Genomic DNA, 18227 nt, shown 5'->3' with positions numbered 1-18227 from the left:
GCTGCTATTATGCAGCTGACGATGTCCGACGTTTCGCTCCACGCGCCCACGTAAGTCCGCGGCCGTAGTTCCGGCCAGTAAGCGAACGTTCGCAGTACGTGTAGAGAGTTATCGTGAATGGAAGCCGCGGGGAACGCTGCATCCGGACTCATTACAATTCGTTTGCTAAATGAACGCTGCTCCGTTGCGTCATTAGTCGTAGCCATCATCATCGTCGTCGTCGTCAGCCATGGCCAATCCGCTGCTGGATGAAGGACTCATCCTGCTTCCTCGTCATCCTCACAAAGCCATCGCTCACGATCGAGGCGATGCAGAAATTCGCGTCCATTGCCGAGACGAGGTCTCACGTGTCTCTCTCCACGGAACATTAACGGCCGCAGCCATCGAGGATGATGCATACTCGATGTGGTGTGCCCGGGTACGTGTGCATGCTCCTGCTGGGCCGTGTCAGACAGACACGGCTCAAATGAAGCCGTTGTAACCACGGAGTCGGAATCGTCGGCGTAAGGCACTACCACGAGAGTACAACGTACATACATACTATCCAAAGTAATCATTAACACACCACCACCAAAGATAAAGATGCCGATCCCCCGTATGGTGATACAGCTGATCGGGGCAAGTGCTGTTTGCGAGCATCTACGAAGGCCGGCACAGCGCATGAGGGAGGGGGGTGGCCAACACCACGCCCCGGCCGCCTTTGTCTCCCCCAGTGCTGAAGTTGTATACGTTGCAACCTGGCACTCGTTTTTGGCAGAGTCGACCTAGGGGAGGTCCGGGACCGGTTGTGAATATCGCCACTGTTATTGGTCGTGAGCAGGAATCCAACTCGTGCGGCCGGAGTTCGTAGCGCAGTGCGTTAACCGCTGCACCACCGCTCCCCATACACCACCGCAGACATCAACGCGCGCACATGCACGACAACCAGATACACCACCAGCACCACCACCGAAGACAAAGATCCCCTATATAGCCTTAACAAACTGTTGGGGCAAGTGCCGTTGTGTCTCCCCAGTGACGATGTTTACACACCGCAGCAGGTACTGATTTGAGGCTGAGCCGACCTAGGGGGAGGTCCGGGACCAGCTCAGATAATCCGTCACCGGTGTTGGCCGTGAGCGGGAATCGAACTCGTGTCTCTGACGGGTTCGTAGCGCAGCGTAGCGCTAACCGCTACACCACCACTACCACCACACAGACAGCGCCTCCAGGTTCGACGTTCCGGATTGATCCGTCTACGAGGAAGAGCAGCTTGATGTGGAGCTCCGTGCGCGACCTACGGTGTTGCGCGTCGCTTCCTCTCCTCGCTGCCTCCCCCCCCCACCACGTCCCGTACCCAATGATGACCGATCGCCCGGAAGGATTTTTCTATTTCCCACGGCTGGTGGTTTATCCCACCCCATCAGCACCGCCCGTGCACATTTAGGGGTGCAATTGGGACAAAATATAGCCTCTCGATATATTTATATACTATTTTAATCTATAAAAAATATATTTTTAAGTATATATTTTCAATAAAATATATTTTAAATAACCGTGTTCGCTAAAACGTGAATCGAAGTTATGCAAAAATTTTAATCTCGTTAAACAACATCCGCACGCATTTTATATAAATATATACAGTGTGTGTATATATATACACTCTTACATGATGTTGTGTATATCGTTTAAAATAAGTCTACACAGCTCCCCCGTGTAGCCTTCACAGACATTTGGGGCAAGTGTAGCGAGCACCTTTTGCGCGGCAGGAACGGCACTCGATGCGGGTTGGCTTCCACCACGCCCGGCCGCCTTTGTCTCCCCCGTGCTGATGTGTACACACCGAACGAGGTACTCGTTTAAGGCTGAATCGACCTAAGGGAGGCTCGGGGCTGGCTTAGAAATTCGCCACTGAAGTTGGCCGTGAGCGGGAATCGAATTCGGGTTGCCGGATTGGGAGCAGCATTTTTACCACACACACATATATAATATATACACAAAACAAAGATAAAGATCCCCCTTATAGACTGTTGGGACAAGTGCTGTTAGTAGCACCTATGAAGGCCGGCACGGCACACGAGGGGGTGGGTGGCCAGAACCACGCCCGACCGCCTTTGTCTCCCCAGTGACGATATTTTTTTTTTTACACACCGCACCAGGTAACTCATTTGAGGCCGAGTCGACCTAGCGAAGGCCCATGACCGGTTCAGATAATCGCTACCGTGAGCAGGAATCGAACTCGGATCACCGGGTTCATAGCGCAGCGTGCTAACCACTACACTACCGCTCCTCACGATATGCACACACGCACACATATACACACACACATACAAACACAAACTCACAGTCCTACATATACAGACGCACACGCACGTAGGTATGTATGCAGTGCACACAAAGACAAATATCCCCCGTGTAGCCTGTAACCGACTGTTGGGGCAAGTGCTGTTAGCGAGCACCTAACGAAGGCACACGAGGGGGTGGGTGGCCAGCACCACGCCCGGCCGCCTTTGTCTTATACACGCAGACACACGCGCGTATACATCTGCCCGTCGAGCCAAAGATCCCCCGTGTAGCCTTACACAGGGTGCAGGGGCGGTGTTGCTGTTTGCGAGCACCAAGGCAGATCGGCACGATGCAAAACGCCCTGTCGCCTTTGTCTCCCCAGGGGGCGATGTTCACCCACGGCGACCGGGAGGGCGCTGCGAACCGGTTCAAGACATTCGCCACTAACCTTTTTTAGTGGCCCTGTGCGGGAATCGAACTCGGGAGCGCCAGGTCCGTAGCGCGGGGGCTCTGAGCCACAACTCACTCGTCACGCGCACGTGCGTGTGCTACACAGACAAAGATTCCCCGTGTAGCCTTAACAGACTGTTGAGTCAAGTGCTGTTAGCGAGCACCTGTGAAGGCCAGCACGGCACACGTGGGGGGGGGGGGGGGGTGGTGAGTGGCCAGCAACACAACCCGGCCGCCTTTGTCTCCCCAGTGGCGATGTTTACACACCGCACCAAGGTACTCTTTTGGGTCCGAGTCAACCCGCACCTCCAACTAGCACGGTTGGCTACATACTGTGCGAAAGAAGTTTAACGTACACACGTACATAGTACACACACGCGCATACCACCAACAAACAAGCATGTACACAACAGGTACACACGCGCATACACACGTTTACACACATATATAAAACATCAACACGCACGTACACAAAAACACACACGCATGAAAATGTATAATGTACTATGCGTGTAGGTGTGTAAACATATACACACAAACTCATCGGTAAAATAATCAACAAATAATTTGGCGATGCTGCTGAGTTGGCAGCGCACGAGCGCAGCCTCCCTTCAGAGGAAGAACAAATAGGCGACGTTTCGTACCATGGCCCTTCTTCATAGCACGTAGCATAGATGTAATAACACAGGCAGCATGTACGTTCCATTATGCGCAATGTTATATACGCAGACTCACAGGCACAAATGCGCACACATACGTACACTCATAAACACACACATATATACACGTTTATATTTACATACACGGGCATGCACATGATCAATACGAAGATCCCCCCCCCCCTGTATAGCCTTAACAGACTGTTGGGGCAAGTGCTGTTAGCGAGCACCTATGAAGGCACACGAGGGGGTGGGTGGCCAACACCACGCCCGGCTGCCTTTGTCTCCCCAATGGTGATGCATACACACGCAACAGGTACTCTTTTTGAGGCTGACTCGACCTGGGGGAGGCCCAGGACCGGTTCAGAATAATCGTCACTGGTGTTGGCCGTGAGCGGGAATCGAACTTGGGTGACCAGGTTCGTAGCGCAGCGCGATAACCGCTACTCCACCGCACGTACATACACACACATACACACACGCGTACACACACTCAAACAAACACACGTACACACACACACACGTACACACACACACGCGTACACACACTCAAACGAACACACGTACACACACACATACGCGTACACACACACTCAAACAGACACACGTACACACACAAACAAACACACGTACACACACACTCAAACAAACACGTACACACACTCAAACAAACACGTACACACACAAACACGCACGGGCACACACAAAACACACGTTCACACAAAACACACGTTCACACATAAGCACACGTACAAACACACGAAAACGCGTACACAAACACACGTACACAAACAGTACACACAAACACACGTACACACACAATGCACACAAACACCTACACAGTACGCACACAGTACACACACGTACACACACAATGCACACAAACACCTACACAGTACACACACGTACACACACAATGCACACAAACACCTACACAGTACACACACGTACACACACAATGCACACAAACACCTACACAGTACACACACAGTGCACACAAACACCTACACAGTACACACACAATGCACACAAACACCTACACAGTACACACACAATGCACACAAACACCTACACAGTACACACAGTACACACACAGTACACACACAATGCACACAAACACCTACACAGTACACACACAATGCACACAAACACCTACACAGTACACACACAATGCACACAAACACCTACACAGTACACACAGTACACACACAGTACACACACAATGCACACAAACACCTACACAGTACACACACAATGCACACAAACACCTACACAGTACACACACAGTAGACACACGTGGGTTGGTGATGACGTCTGGACCCACACCCATTCTTCTACACGTACTGACCAGCGCGGTGAAGTATGGCCAAACAACCTCCACGACCGACACGGAGTGGGGAGGCCTTCATCTAGCAGTGGATTGACAAAGGACTGTAAATTAATATCATGATTATGCACACACATCATGCAGATGTAATGTTCATATTATATTACACGTATGCATACAAAAAATATAGACACAAGCATATGCGCAAATATGCAATCACACATACGCAGTACGTACATGCAATATAACGGAGCGAATATTATTGTACATAAACCTACATCTGTACACACACATACGCACGCAAAGATCCCCCAATAGACACCGTTCACAGGCTGTTGGGGTGAATGATGTTAGCGAGCTCCTATTAAGGCCGGCACGGCACACGCGAGGCCAACACGACGCCCGGCCGCCTTTGTCTCCACAGTTTACACACCGCACCAGGTACTCTTTTCAGGCTGAGTCGACCTAGGCAAAGGCCCAGACCGGTTCTAATATTTGGCACTGTTCTTGGGAATCGAACCTAGGTCGCCGACGGTCGTAACGCAGTGCGCTAACCACTGCGCCACCGCTCCGCACATATATACACATGCATGCACACATAGACATATTAATGGAATGACAAATATCCCCGTGTAACCTACTTAGACTGTTGGGGCAAGTGATGTTAGCGAGCGCATATATACAAAGACACACTCACACATATAGACACACACACACTCATATACAAAGACAAAGATCCCCCATATAGCCTTAACAGACTGTAGGGGCAAGTGCTGTTAGCGAGCACCTATGAAGGCCGGTAATGGTACACGAGGGGGTGGGTGGCCAGCACCACGCCCGACCGCCTTTGTCTCCCTAGTGGCAATGTTTACACACCGCACCAGGTACTCATTTGAGGCTGAGTCGACCTAGGAAAGGCCCGGGACCGGTTCAGATAATCGTCACTGGTGTTGGCCGTGAGCGGGAATCGAACCCGTGTCGCCGGGTTCATAGCGCAGCGTAGCGCTAACCGCTACACTATCGCTCCCCACTCATATACACACACACATATATATACACACACACATATATGCACACACATACACACGCACGTTACACATTTGAAACTGTTTACGGAAGTTGCCGTCGTGTGCAATAGCGACATGGCCAAGGTGTCAGCAGCATTGGATTCAAATTCAGCCACAGCAGCAACAACAGCAACAACAACAGCTGCAGCAGCAACAACAGCAACAGCAGCAGCAATAGCTGAAGCAGCAACAGCACTAGCGGCAACAGCATCTGCTGCAGAAGCAATAGGTTCGACAGCAGCCAGTAACAGCATCAACAACAACAGTAGTAACATCAGCAACATCAACAACAGCAGTGACAGCAACATCAACAACAGCAGCATCAGCAACATCAACAACAGCAGCATCAGCAACGTCAACAACAGCAGCATCAGCAACATCAACAACAGCAGCATCAGCAACGTCAACAACAGCAGCATCAGCAACGTCAACAGCAGCAGCATGAGCAACAACAGACAGCGTGAGCGGTCGGCTCCACCACCAGCATCACCAGCACCAGCAGCACCAGCAGCAGCACCACCAGCACCACCAGCACCAGCACCACCACCAGCACCACCAGCAGCAGCACCAAAACCACCAGCACCACCAACACCACCACCAGCAGCACCAGCAGCAGCACCACCACGAATCTTCCTCCACCGAGCCCCGTGCCGGTGGAGGTCTGCGTCCGAGAGCCACCACCAGAGTAGCTCCTCCAGTACCACCACTACCACCACCAGCACCACGAGAGCGATTACCATAGCTCCTCCACCAGCACCATCACCATCACCACCACTACCACCAGCACCACGAGAGCGACTACCATAGCTCCTCCACCACCACCAGCACTACCACCACCAGCACCACCAGAGCGACTACCATAGCTCCTCCACCACCACCAGCACCACGAGAGCGACTACCATAGCTCCTCCACCACCACCACCACCAGCACCACCACCACCAGCACCACGAGAGCGACTACCATAGCTCCTCCTCCACCACCAGCACCACCACCAGCACCACGAGAGCGACTACCATAGCTCCTCCACCACCACCACCAGCACCACGAGAGCGACCACCATAGCTCCTCCAAACGCGGGTCGGTCGCCACTTACTTTTGGAGTTGTCTCCCATATCACCCATGTCCTCGTCTTCTTCGCCGTGTTTCTTCTCGCCACGGCCAACGAGGCCTCCGCCTCGATCTCCTCGGCCGATGAGGAGGAGGAAGAGGCGGCGGTGGTGATGCTGGTGATGGGGAGTCCTCCTTCACGCGACGATGAGGCGAGCCGCGTGCCAGGCGCAGTGCACCCTGCCATGCATCTCTGGAGCCACCGCGCCACGGGGTGGCGGCGGGCGGGGGTGCGACTGTTGTTGCTGCTGGTGGTGGAGGTTGTTGTGAGTGGCTGTTGTTGTTGAATGTTGTATCTGCCGGAAGATGGGTTGAGTTGGTCGGTAGGTAGGTAGCTGGGTGGGTCGGTGGATGCAGGAGGTTAGGTGCGTTGGTTGGTAGGCGGCTGGGTCGGATGGTCGGTAGGTGTGGGTATGTGGTTAGGCGAGCAGCCGGCTGACTCACCGCTGCCGCATTTCCCTTCACGAATCGACTCCGTCTCGGCACCACCCCCCCCGCCGCCCACCACAGCCGTTCCGCTCAGCAGCCACAGATGCAACAACCCCCTTCTTTAACTCTCTCTCTCGTACTCTCGATCTCTCTGCGTGCGCGCGCGCGTGCGTGTCTCTCGCTCTCGCTGTGTGCCTTGTGAAAAGAGCGAGCGAGAGGCGAGAGAGAAGAGCGCCCGCACGGGACTCTCAGCGCGAGAGGCTGAAGAGGGGGGACGAGAGGCAGAAGCAGCGGCAGGGGCAAGCAGCGAGAGAGCTGAGCCACAATGCGACAGCGCGCCCAGCCTCCACGACCCCAGCACCACGTCTGCGCGTGTTCATTGGGCAGCCGAGGTCGGGTTTAGTTGGCGGAGAGGGGAGGGAGGGGAGGGAGAGGAGCGAGGGAGGCGGAGAGGGAGGGGGGAGGCACGGGGAGAGGGCGAGGAGGAGGAGGATAGGGATGGAGGTAGGAGGTGAAGAAGGGTGGGTGTTGTTTGGAGTATGGTGGTGGTCGGTGCTAGCGGTGGTGTGGTGGTTAGCGCCGCACCGTGCTACGGTCCCCGCTCGCGAGCAATGACAGGGACAGCGGGGATATTCGAACCGGTCCTGGGATTTCTCCTAGGTCGACTCGGCCTCAAACGAGCGCCTGGTGCCATGTTGTGAGACATCGAGACAAAGGCGGCCGGGCGTGGTGATGCCCCCCTCTCCCCCATTCGTGTTACCGAGCCGCCCTTGCGTGTGCGCTCACTGTTCAGGCTATACGGGTGATCTTTGTCTTTGGTCGACTAACGTTTACGGAGAATATCGCGAGCGAGGACATCGCGAATTCCGTTATTCCGCTGTCATCACCGCCGCGGTCAATGAAGGCCCCCTCGCGGCCGTGTTGGTCACGTGGTTTGTTTTGACGACCATACTTCACCAAGGGGGGGGGGTCAGTTGCCGCGTTTGGCAAAGAGCCGCTTGCGAAATCAATCACAACGCCGCCGATGTTAGCCCGTGGCTCGGAGTCGAACACAGGTCGCAAAGGGTTTAATAGCGCAGTGAGCCAACCGAAGCGCCACCGCTCCTCCAAAATATGCCAGGGAGTCTTGTTTACGTTGTGTGTATGCAATTCGTATGCGTGTAAGTGTGTTTAATAGGTGCTCGCTAACAGCACTCACCACGACGATGTGTATATATATACATCGCATCAAGCACTCATCGGAGGCTGAGTCGACCTCGGGAAGGTTGTACAGTTTCGTGTGTATGCTGAACTTCTTTCGCACCGTACGTAGCTAACCGTGCCAATCGGAGGTGCGCATCTGGGGCCGGTTTCAGATCTATCCGCGTCCTTGTCCTTTTCGTGTTGACTGAAGTAACAAAGACGATGACGATGATATTATTATTAATTCGTCGTCATCAACCATGGTCAATCCACCGCTGGATGAAGGCCTGTCTCTCTGCAAGCCGCCTACCGCCGCCGCCACCTCTCACCACCGTGTATACGCACAGGCTGCCCCTGTCCGTGTACACAGTGTGCATGTGCAGCGGTTAGCACGACGCGCACCCAACACGGTGACACGGGCTCAGTTCCCGCTCACGGCCAACATCAGCGACGGTTATCTGAACCGGTCCGGGGCCTCCCCTAGGTCGACTCAGCCTCACATGAGTACCTGGTTGCGGTGTGTAAACATCGCTACTGGGGAGACAAAGGCGGTCGGGCGTGGTCCTGGCCACCCACTCCCTCGTGTGCCGTGCCGGCCTTCATAGGTGCTCGCGAACAGCACTTGCCCCAACAGTCTATTTATGCTATATGGGGATTCTTTATCTTTGGTAAACATGATACGCTAAGGACTGCGTGGGCCGAGCTATTGGCGGTTGTGCTGTGCGGATCTCCCGCGTGTGTTCGGGTCCGAAAGCAGCTCCCCGGCACGTGGAGCGAAACGTCGGACACGCTGCCAAAAACGCAGCGCGACCGCGAAGCCCCGCGCAGACACTGACACCGATACGCCTCTGATATCGCCGCATTCTCCGGATCATAAGACGCACTAACCCCCCCCACCCACCCACCCCGCTCCGTCAATGAAAGCGAACGCTGGGATGCGTCTCAAAGCTCGGTGGCCGTGTGCGCGCGTGTCGCCGGCTCTCGAGAGCCCCGTTCTCACGCGTGCCCTGCTCCGCTGGGGTGTTCAATGCTCCTTTTAAAAAAACCCAGCCAGTTAGTAAGAGCGATGTACGATATTGCTGAATCTCAGGATGGTGACTGATGGGAACGACTTGGGGGGCGGGCCTTCATCCAGCAGTGGATCGATCACAGCCGACGACGACGATGGTGTCAGAGTTGCGTTCATAGTCGCATCACGAGAACTGCAGCCTTCCCGAAATAAATCACCTGCCATCATCATCATCATGCTCAATGCCGAACGCACGCGTGCATGTTGAACTTTTGTCGCACCGTACGTGCTAATCGGAGGACAACGTCGCATATCCGCCCGATTAACCGACCAGTGCAGGCATCTTTATATATATTAAAACAAATTAAATGTTCGCATAGCCGACCTCGCATATTCCGCCTACCCATCATCTCAGCTCTCAGCAAGTGGGAGACGTGGCGATTCCTCCGCCGGCCGCGCCACTCATCAACATCGTCGCGGCAAAAAAAAGACAGCTCAAGTTCCCCTCTTTATTCAATAAATTGTCATCTCACTTCGATTTTCAATAATTACCTTGATTTATTATATATACACACGAGATATATGTCTTCTCGTTCACTGTGACTGCGCTTCGGTTGTGGAATTCCCTACCGTTTGAAATTCGTTTATCTGATAATGTGGACTCTTCTAAGCGTCATCTAAAAAAAAACAAATCTTCGTAAGTCACTTTTGTTCCCTGTAGCTTCTCCGGCTCTCTTAGCCTTTCCTGAACCGTATTCTTACAGGGCGCATTGAGACATCAGTGAAAGGCGCATTACTAATACACGTAAATTATTAAAGGAATTTACAGATAATTAACAACGGTGTTTGGCCGTGTCGGGTGGTGGAGGGTTACGACACATTTATAAATAACGCGATCTTACCCAAAAAACGTTTATATTGGTCGCGAAAGCCTCCTACGTGTTAAACTAACGGTGCAACGTATGAATGTAATTGGTGGAGACGAACTTTAATGAAATAGATGAGTGGAAGCAATGGGTACGAATCTGTGATGGCTAAATAAACGACGACGATACATGATGATGATACATGGATGGAATATATACTCGCGAGAATTATGCATGCGTGTGTGTAGTTAATAAAACTTGACGTGCCAAAGGGCCCTGCAGCTGAAAGTTTTCAATCAGTGCGGACTGAGAGGTGGAATTGGCGCAGCAGAGGAGAAGGACATCCATCACGTTGACCGCTGGAGAAAGTATAAATATGCGACGTTTCGGGCAGTCGCTGTTCTTCACATCGCATGGAGAGATAGGGAGGCTAGGCGATTGCGTTATTTATGAATGTGTCATTGATGAATTCTCACTGAACAAATGAGTTGGTGCTGCTGCTGTACAGTGAACAACACAAAATACGACACATTCGTCAATAACGACGTCGTGTTCTTTAATAAATATATAATGGGCGACGTTTCGGGCAATGGCCCTGTCCTTAAATAAATATATAATGGGCGACGCTTCGGGCAATGGCCCTGTCCTTGAATAAATATATAATTAGGCGACGTTTCGGGGAATGGCCCTTATTCATATACATGTTTTTCTTTCCCTCTGAAGCCACAACTGCTGTTATTGACGAACATGTTGAGTGCTGTTTGTTGTTGTTGTTTGTGTGCCACCGCCAGCGGAAGTGGTAAACATTATGGGTGGAGGGGGATAGGGCGGCGTGGATGCGGGCAGCAGCATCATGGGGGTGGTAATATGATAATGTACACTTATAAAGCGCCGTCAAGCAATCGCCCTCAGCTCGCTGTGCGTGGAAGGGCGGAAAATTATTTAACAACAACAACCAAGTAAAGAAAACGTGAGAAAAACGTTTGGAAATGACTCAAAAGACATAGCCCTTTTTGAACAGGTACGTTTTTGTTCGTCGAGATTTTGAAGATGATTTCTCAGTGTCTCCAGAAGTCCCCCTGACCCCGAAGTGGCAGTGAGTCACAGAGTTTAGGTGTCGCAATTGCAAAGGCACCGTCATCGTCATCGTCACCACCCCCTCCACCCCCCCACACTCCGTGAAGCCTCGAGACCACCGTGCACCAAACCCACCGCGCGCCACGATCCGAGCCGCGAACCCCACCCAGACGGAGCGGTCGAGGGGGGGGGGGGGCGCGGCTTTGCGCCGTTGCAGTCCGCACGCAAACGCGCGAGGTCCGCGGCCGTCGTTCTTGTCCGGACTATAAGCCGCTCCCGAAAGTAAGACCCCCCCCCCCCCCTCCGCGTGTGCCCTCGGTGCGTCGATCAAATTGTGCAAATGTGGTTACGCAAAAAAAAAGCCTTCGACAGACTGCTGGGGCAAGTGCTGTTCGCGAGCAGCACCTACGAAGGCCGGGAACGGCACACAAGGGAGTGAGTGGCCAGGACCGCGCCCGGCCGCCTTTGTCTCCCCCAGTGGCGATGTTTACTACACACCGCACCAGGTACTCATGTGAGGCTGTGTCGACCTAGGGGAGGCCCAGGACCGGTTTAGATAATCGTCGCTGGTGTTGGTCGTGAGTGGGAATAGAACTCGGGGCGCCGGTTTTTGGAGCGCAGCGCGCTAACCACTGCGCCGCCGTTCCCCTCCCCCACGGACCTACAGGATCATTAGACGTGCCCTTAACTTTGGCTTTCAAATACAGGAGGGGGTTAGGGCGTCTTATAATACGGAGAATGCGGTATTATCGGAAGTTATCGATCTTAGTGCTGCGTGGATTTTCATGGTCGTGCTGCGTTTTCAGACCTGTGCCACCGTGTATTGCTCGGCAGCATGTCCGACGTTTCGCTCCACGTGCCGGGAGCTGCTCTCAGACCAGAACACGCGCGGGAGATCCGTACAGCAACAACCGCCAAAAACCCTGCCCATGCACACACGCACACATACACTGTATGTACGTACGGGGGAGCCTGACTTAGTCTCATAACGCGGTACTAGGAGGATCCTGCCACACATTGCGATGCTTGTCCATTAATTCCAATAAAATTATAAGAAAAAAACGTCACAATCGATTCACGTGCAGCTTATCCCGGGCAGGGATCGTTACAGCGCAGGGCCGTGGTGATAGGTGGCGACGGCTTGGAGGGAGAGAGAGAGGCAGGCCTTCATCCAGCAGTGGATTGACCATGGGAGCTGCTCCCATTCAGCTTTGGGACGTCTTCTTGAACGTCCGCGCGGCACAATGCGGAGTGGCAGCGCGGGGCTGGGGCGCTGTCCGGGCGATCGTCTCGAGTGATCGTGGCCGGGGTTAAGGGGCCGGGTCAAGTGACAGCGATCACAAGTCGGCCCCTAATTGTAGCGGGAGACATTCAAACTCAAAGAGGCCATTCGTCACCACCATCAACATCATCACCGGCATCATCAGCATCATCACCACCACTACCATCAGCCGTGATCAATCCAACTGCTGGATGAAGATTTCTCCCCCAAGCTGCCCGAGCGAAGCAGCAATCTCACCCCACAGAACCTGCCTCTCTACGCGCGCTCATTTCGCAATCGCTCCTCGTCGTCCTCCGAGATGGCTGGACGACCTCTCGCCCGCCGTGTCCCTCCTCTCGGCTCGCCGCTGCGTCATTATCCTCGACAGACGGCCACCAAATGGGCCAGGCAGCTCACCAATTCCGCGCGCGTCACCTCTTTGAGGCTCGCAACAGCAAACTCCGGCAAAGTTCACGGCTTGATTTGAAGCTTTCTCGTGGCCGCAGGAATCCACATTCTTTTGATTCCTTCGGTAAAGTCACGTGGGTAGAAAATTATGAGATCACGACGGTTTCGATCGCAACGCAAGCAACCGTCATCAGGTGAGATAAACACAGCAGGAGAACTGCTGACGCAGCAGGAGCGGTTCTCCTGCTGCGTTTGTCTCACCTGATGCATTTTCTACCCGCGTGACTTTACCGAAATGACCAAAAGAGTACAAAGTTCACGGCGTCTCTCCGGTGCCCTCTTTGCGTCGCCTCTTAAGGACGTTGGGATGAAATTGACGTTCACTGTGGGAGGGGGTGGGGGCGGGGTGGGGGGAGGAGACAAGTCTGGTAGTCACTCGGAGCGGATTTTTATTTATTTATTTTAAAACTTTCCGCCACTTCGGGGAGACCTCGCAGGCGCAGGGAGAGCTCGCGTTGAATTATCGGGGCCGTCGTCGCATCGTCTGAAGTCTCATTGAACAAATCGTTGATTTTGTGACACTGCAGCCTGCTGTCGCTGCTTGCATTGACAGCGGCGCACAGGCACAAATTAACAGCGCAAAACAAATTTTGATTTAAGGCTTTCGTGACTGCGGTGATTCATATTCTTGGTTCTTTCGGTAAAGTCACGTTGAAGGGAAACAATAAAATAATACAAAATATATAAAACAATAAAATTCTCACGACGTTTCGACTGCAGCGCAAAGCAGTCATCATCACCGAAAGAACCAAGAATAGCGCAAAACAACTCAACGCATTCGTCCATAGCAACACCGTGGCCTTCAAATAAATATCGTTGACGACGTTTCGGGCAATGGCCCTTCTTCATAGCACATGCGTCGCCTATGATATATTTGTGTTCCCTTTAAGACCGCAGTGCCGTCGTTGACGAACGCGTTCATTGTTGTGGCTGTTCGCGGCCTCACCAAACAATGTGATACGAAGTAGGGCCATTCCCTGAAACGTCGCCTATTATATATTTTGTTCCCTTGAAAGCCCCCCCCCACCCCAGCCACGCACACGCGCGCGCAAGCAAGCATTGTTGTTGACGAATGACTGAGTTGGGGGACTTCTTTCCCTGTGTGTGCGCGCGCGCGTGCGTGCGTGTGGTCGTTTGTTTGCCACGCGATGTCGAATTCAGAGTCCGGGCGTCGGTGTCTGGAGCCGACTCCGCGAGTCGACTCCAACGCAGCCTCGTGTCTCTGTCTCGATGGACATCAGTGTACCGGCGAGCACCGTTGGACGCGCCCGGCCGCAATGCACGTAAACACATTGTTTACTTTATATTGTGTATATGTTGTGCGTATCGTCTCTAACCCCCCTTCCCCTCCGCTCCCAAGTTCTTCTGACTGTAAGTCGCAATTCGAGAAAACGCGTTGCATTTGTCAATTACAACTTAAATGGTGCTGTTTGTTGCTGGCCTGCTTGGGCGTTTTTGGGCCATTGGGGGCTGAACGTCCGTCGCTGTGAAATCCATCTGCCGTCCACTCGTGAGTGACTACCACAGTAAATGTGTGTGTGTGTTTCGGTAAGAATGCAATGCATTTTGAAAAAGAAAAAATATATATTGTAACCGCCATCATGCGGTGTTATTTTATATCGATGCAATATCATTGCGATTGTTGCAACACACAACGTGTTCGTTAAAGGCATACCTACGTGGCAAGTGCTGTCAGCGAGCGCGTGTCCGCCCGCCCGCCCGCCCGTCCGTCCGTCTTTGTATCCCCGTGTGCTGATGTTTACAACACTGCACCGGGGGCTGCACATTTAAGGCTGAGCCGACCAAGGAGAGACCCACTGGCACCCGTTGAGATACATTTCTGCCGAGGCTAGTTCGCAGCCGTGAGCGGAATTGATGGACTAAATGTAACCACATTGATATCAATAACCATTAATAATAGAACTACAATAGTTGTCATCAGACGTAGCACAAGTGTCCAAGTAGTCAGTTCGATCTCCAGACGCGGCAATTAAAACTATAGGCACCCCCCCCCCCCACCTCTTCTGCCCACCCATGCGGCAGCTGTAGTCGGTGGCCATGCCGCGTGTGCTGGTGGTGGGGTAAAGAGTGGGTAGTCATACCTCTTCCAAGTGCAGTGTGAATGTCACTGGGCACTTGAAGTCTTGAAGTCTATACCACTCCGGGCTTGAAAGGAACAGGGGGGCATACATAGCAGCCGACGTTTCGGGCAATGGTCCTTCTTCCTAGCACATGAAGGAGGATAACTGAGCGATAATAAAGGGTAATTGCCCGAAACGTTGCCAATTATATATTTTTTATCGATTTAAGGCCACAGTATTCGTGACGAATGTGTCCAGTGTCGTTGTTAATTGTGCTTGTTGCACCACTTCCAGCGCAGAAGCAGCGTCACTTCATGGTGATTCCGTGAACACACAAAGACAAAGATCCCCCGTGTAGCCTTAACAGACTGTTGGGGCAAGTGCTGTTAGCGAGTAGCACCTATGAAGGCCGGCACGGCACGCGAGGGGGTGGGTGGCCAACGCTACGCCCGGCCGCCTTTGTACGTGTATACACGTGTACATACGTACACACGTGCACACACGTACACACGTGTACACATGTACATTCCGTGTATTATATTGGGTATGGTGACAATGATCTAGAGCCCCTGAGTCAATCCCACTGGTGATTGAAATCCGGCATCGCCACGCCGTTTCGGTCGTGACGGGGGTCTGTTTGGCCATACTTCACCACGCTGGTCAATGCGGGTTGGTGAAGTAGGGAAAGAGGTGGGGGTGGGAGGGTGTGGGGGCACTGGAACGATTCAGATATCGTTCGCCACTGATGTTAGCCGTGACCTGGAATCCAACTCAGGTTGCCAGGTTTATAGTGCGGTCCGCTCACCGCAGGGCTCCCCCTCCGTATTTGCTCTACCGCATGCACACGTCCACATAAATACAACAGCTGTTTCATAGCTATTTCATAATGCAGTATGTATGCAAGAGATATACTGGATAAGTGTGTTAAGACTGCCACATTGCACGTAAAATATTTAAACAAATTTAATTGCATCGCATAGCGCGTATTACGATATGGCCTCTTAAAATTGAGAATTCGTTTGCTGATTCCCACGACGTAATACACTGACTTAGCAACACAACGGCACATGCGACTATGCAAATGTGTACGTACACAGAGAGCATGACATCTGCATACATGCATGACAGTACATAGCGTGCGAAAATGCATACTATACATATGTGCCACGTATGAATATGTAAATAATTACATAACTCATACATCACACGTGATCATCAATACGCATGAAATTAGTACACGTGCGCGCATATGCATAGTTACACACAATTACAAACATAGCTACATACATTAAGACGCGGCATACATCGATACATATCAGAAAAAAATACACATTGTAGACATGAAGACCTAAGTATATTTACAGACAAGCTTACATAAATAATTATTACATACACACCCACACATACACAATTTCACAATTACCCCAACGGTACAGACGTTCATAGTACTACGTATGAACAACTATGCACATATATATGCGCTGTCTTGAGATAATACACAACTACGCACAATGCATACACCATACGCATAGATGTAAATAGAACACACGCACAGACACGCGCATATATACACTAATGCATGTATATTTATTTACAAGCCAATATATAGAGAGTTACACACGTGCCGCCAATAGAATGAGCAATATTTCCCTAATGTTTAAAGAGATTAAATGTTCAAGGCACAATCACATATTGTTTTTGTTTCGTTGTGAGAAAATAAATCAATGGTAATTTAATGTAGACAATATAACACGTGGACATACAGTGCTGTATAAAAGACAAAGATCCCCCGTATAGTCTTAACAGACTGTTGGGGCAAGTGCTGTTAGCGAGCGCCTATGAAGGCCGGCACGGCACACGAGGGGATGGGTGGCCAGCACCACGCCCGGCCGCCTTTGTCTCCCCAGTGGCGATGTTTACTACACACACCACCAGGTACTAATTTGAGGCTGAGTCGTCCTAGGGGAGGCCCAGAACCGATTGAGATAATCGTCACCGGTTGTTGGCCGTGAGCGGGAATCGAACTCGGGCCGCCGGTTTTGTAGCGCAGCGTAGCGCTCACCGCTACATGCAGTGCTGTATAAACACGCACACACGTGCATTGACATCACAAAGACAAAGATCCCCCGGATAGTCTTTGACACACCGTTGGGGCAAGTGCTGTGCGACGGCCAACACCACGCCCGGCCGCCTTTGTTTTCCCCCAGTGCTGATGTTGCACTTCACGTCATGGTTTGTTGTTGTTGTGTCTGTGTGCGAGACGCCACCCATCTATGGAGATGGGTGGCGCAGTGGTTAGCTCACTGCGCTACGAACCCAGCCTGCCGGGCGTGGTCCTGACCAACCACCCCATCGTGCGAATGACCCGGCCTTAATAGGAGCTCGCTAACAGCACTTGTCCCAAAAGTCTGTATAGGTCATGCCGAGGATCCTTATCTCATCTATGAGTGTGCCTCCATATTTAATGTATTTGCACGCGTGTGCGTATAAATTAACGGGTCGTCTCAGCCTCAAACCAGTCCCTGGTGCGGTGTGTAAAACATCGCCACGAGGGAGACAAAGGCGGCCGGGCGTGGTGTTTACCGTCGCTCCTCCCTCGTGCGGCTCCCAAGTATAGCGGCTCGCTCGCAGCACTTGCCGCAACAGTCTGCGCGGGCTATACGGGCGGATCTTTGTCTTTTGTCATTGTACATGTGCATGCGTGCGCTAACCGTGACACCCCCCCGCTACCCCGTCGTTCCGAGTCTCGGCCACGTCTGACATCGGTCGCAAATGACGACCCAGGCGGTCCTGGGGTCCTCCTCCCTTCCCCCTTCCTCTGTCGAGCTCACAGCCCGTAGAAGATGTGTCCGGTGAGCGAGGTCAGCGTGCCCGCTCATGGGCAGTTGTGGCGGGGGGGAGGGCGAACGAGGGCGAGCCGCGGTGTTGTGATGGCTGCATCGATACTCGTTGTGGTGCCTTGCCACGAGCCTTCCCAT

General features: G+C 52.5%; 1 protein-coding gene across 3 annotated transcripts in view; it reads right to left on the bottom strand.

The window, feature by feature from the left end:
* LOC116953548 (insulin gene enhancer protein ISL-1) overlaps positions 1-7706 on the bottom strand; it is a 45794-nt gene extending 38088 nt beyond the window's left edge. For 2 of the 3 annotated variants that reach the window (XM_076075113.1, XM_076075112.1), the window contains exon 1: positions 6863-7706. In XM_076075113.1, coding sequence (XP_075931228.1) covers positions 6863-7063 — 201 coding nt within the window. In that variant the 5' untranslated portion in view covers positions 7064-7706. The remainder of the gene's footprint in view (positions 1-6862) is intronic. The other variant, XM_076075114.1, reaches the window with a different exon arrangement.
* Between the last annotated feature and the right edge of the window lie 10521 nt (positions 7707-18227).

The sequence above is a fragment of the Petromyzon marinus genome, chromosome 52 (genome assembly GCF_048934315.1).
Source record: "Petromyzon marinus isolate PM22_M1 ecotype Great Lakes invasive population chromosome 52, UKy_Petmar_22M1.pri1.0, whole genome shotgun sequence".
NCBI lineage: Eukaryota > Metazoa > Chordata > Hyperoartia > Petromyzontiformes > Petromyzontidae > Petromyzon > Petromyzon marinus.
The sequence above is the reverse complement of the archived record's forward strand: the minus strand, read 5'-3'. Positions and strand labels throughout refer to the sequence as shown.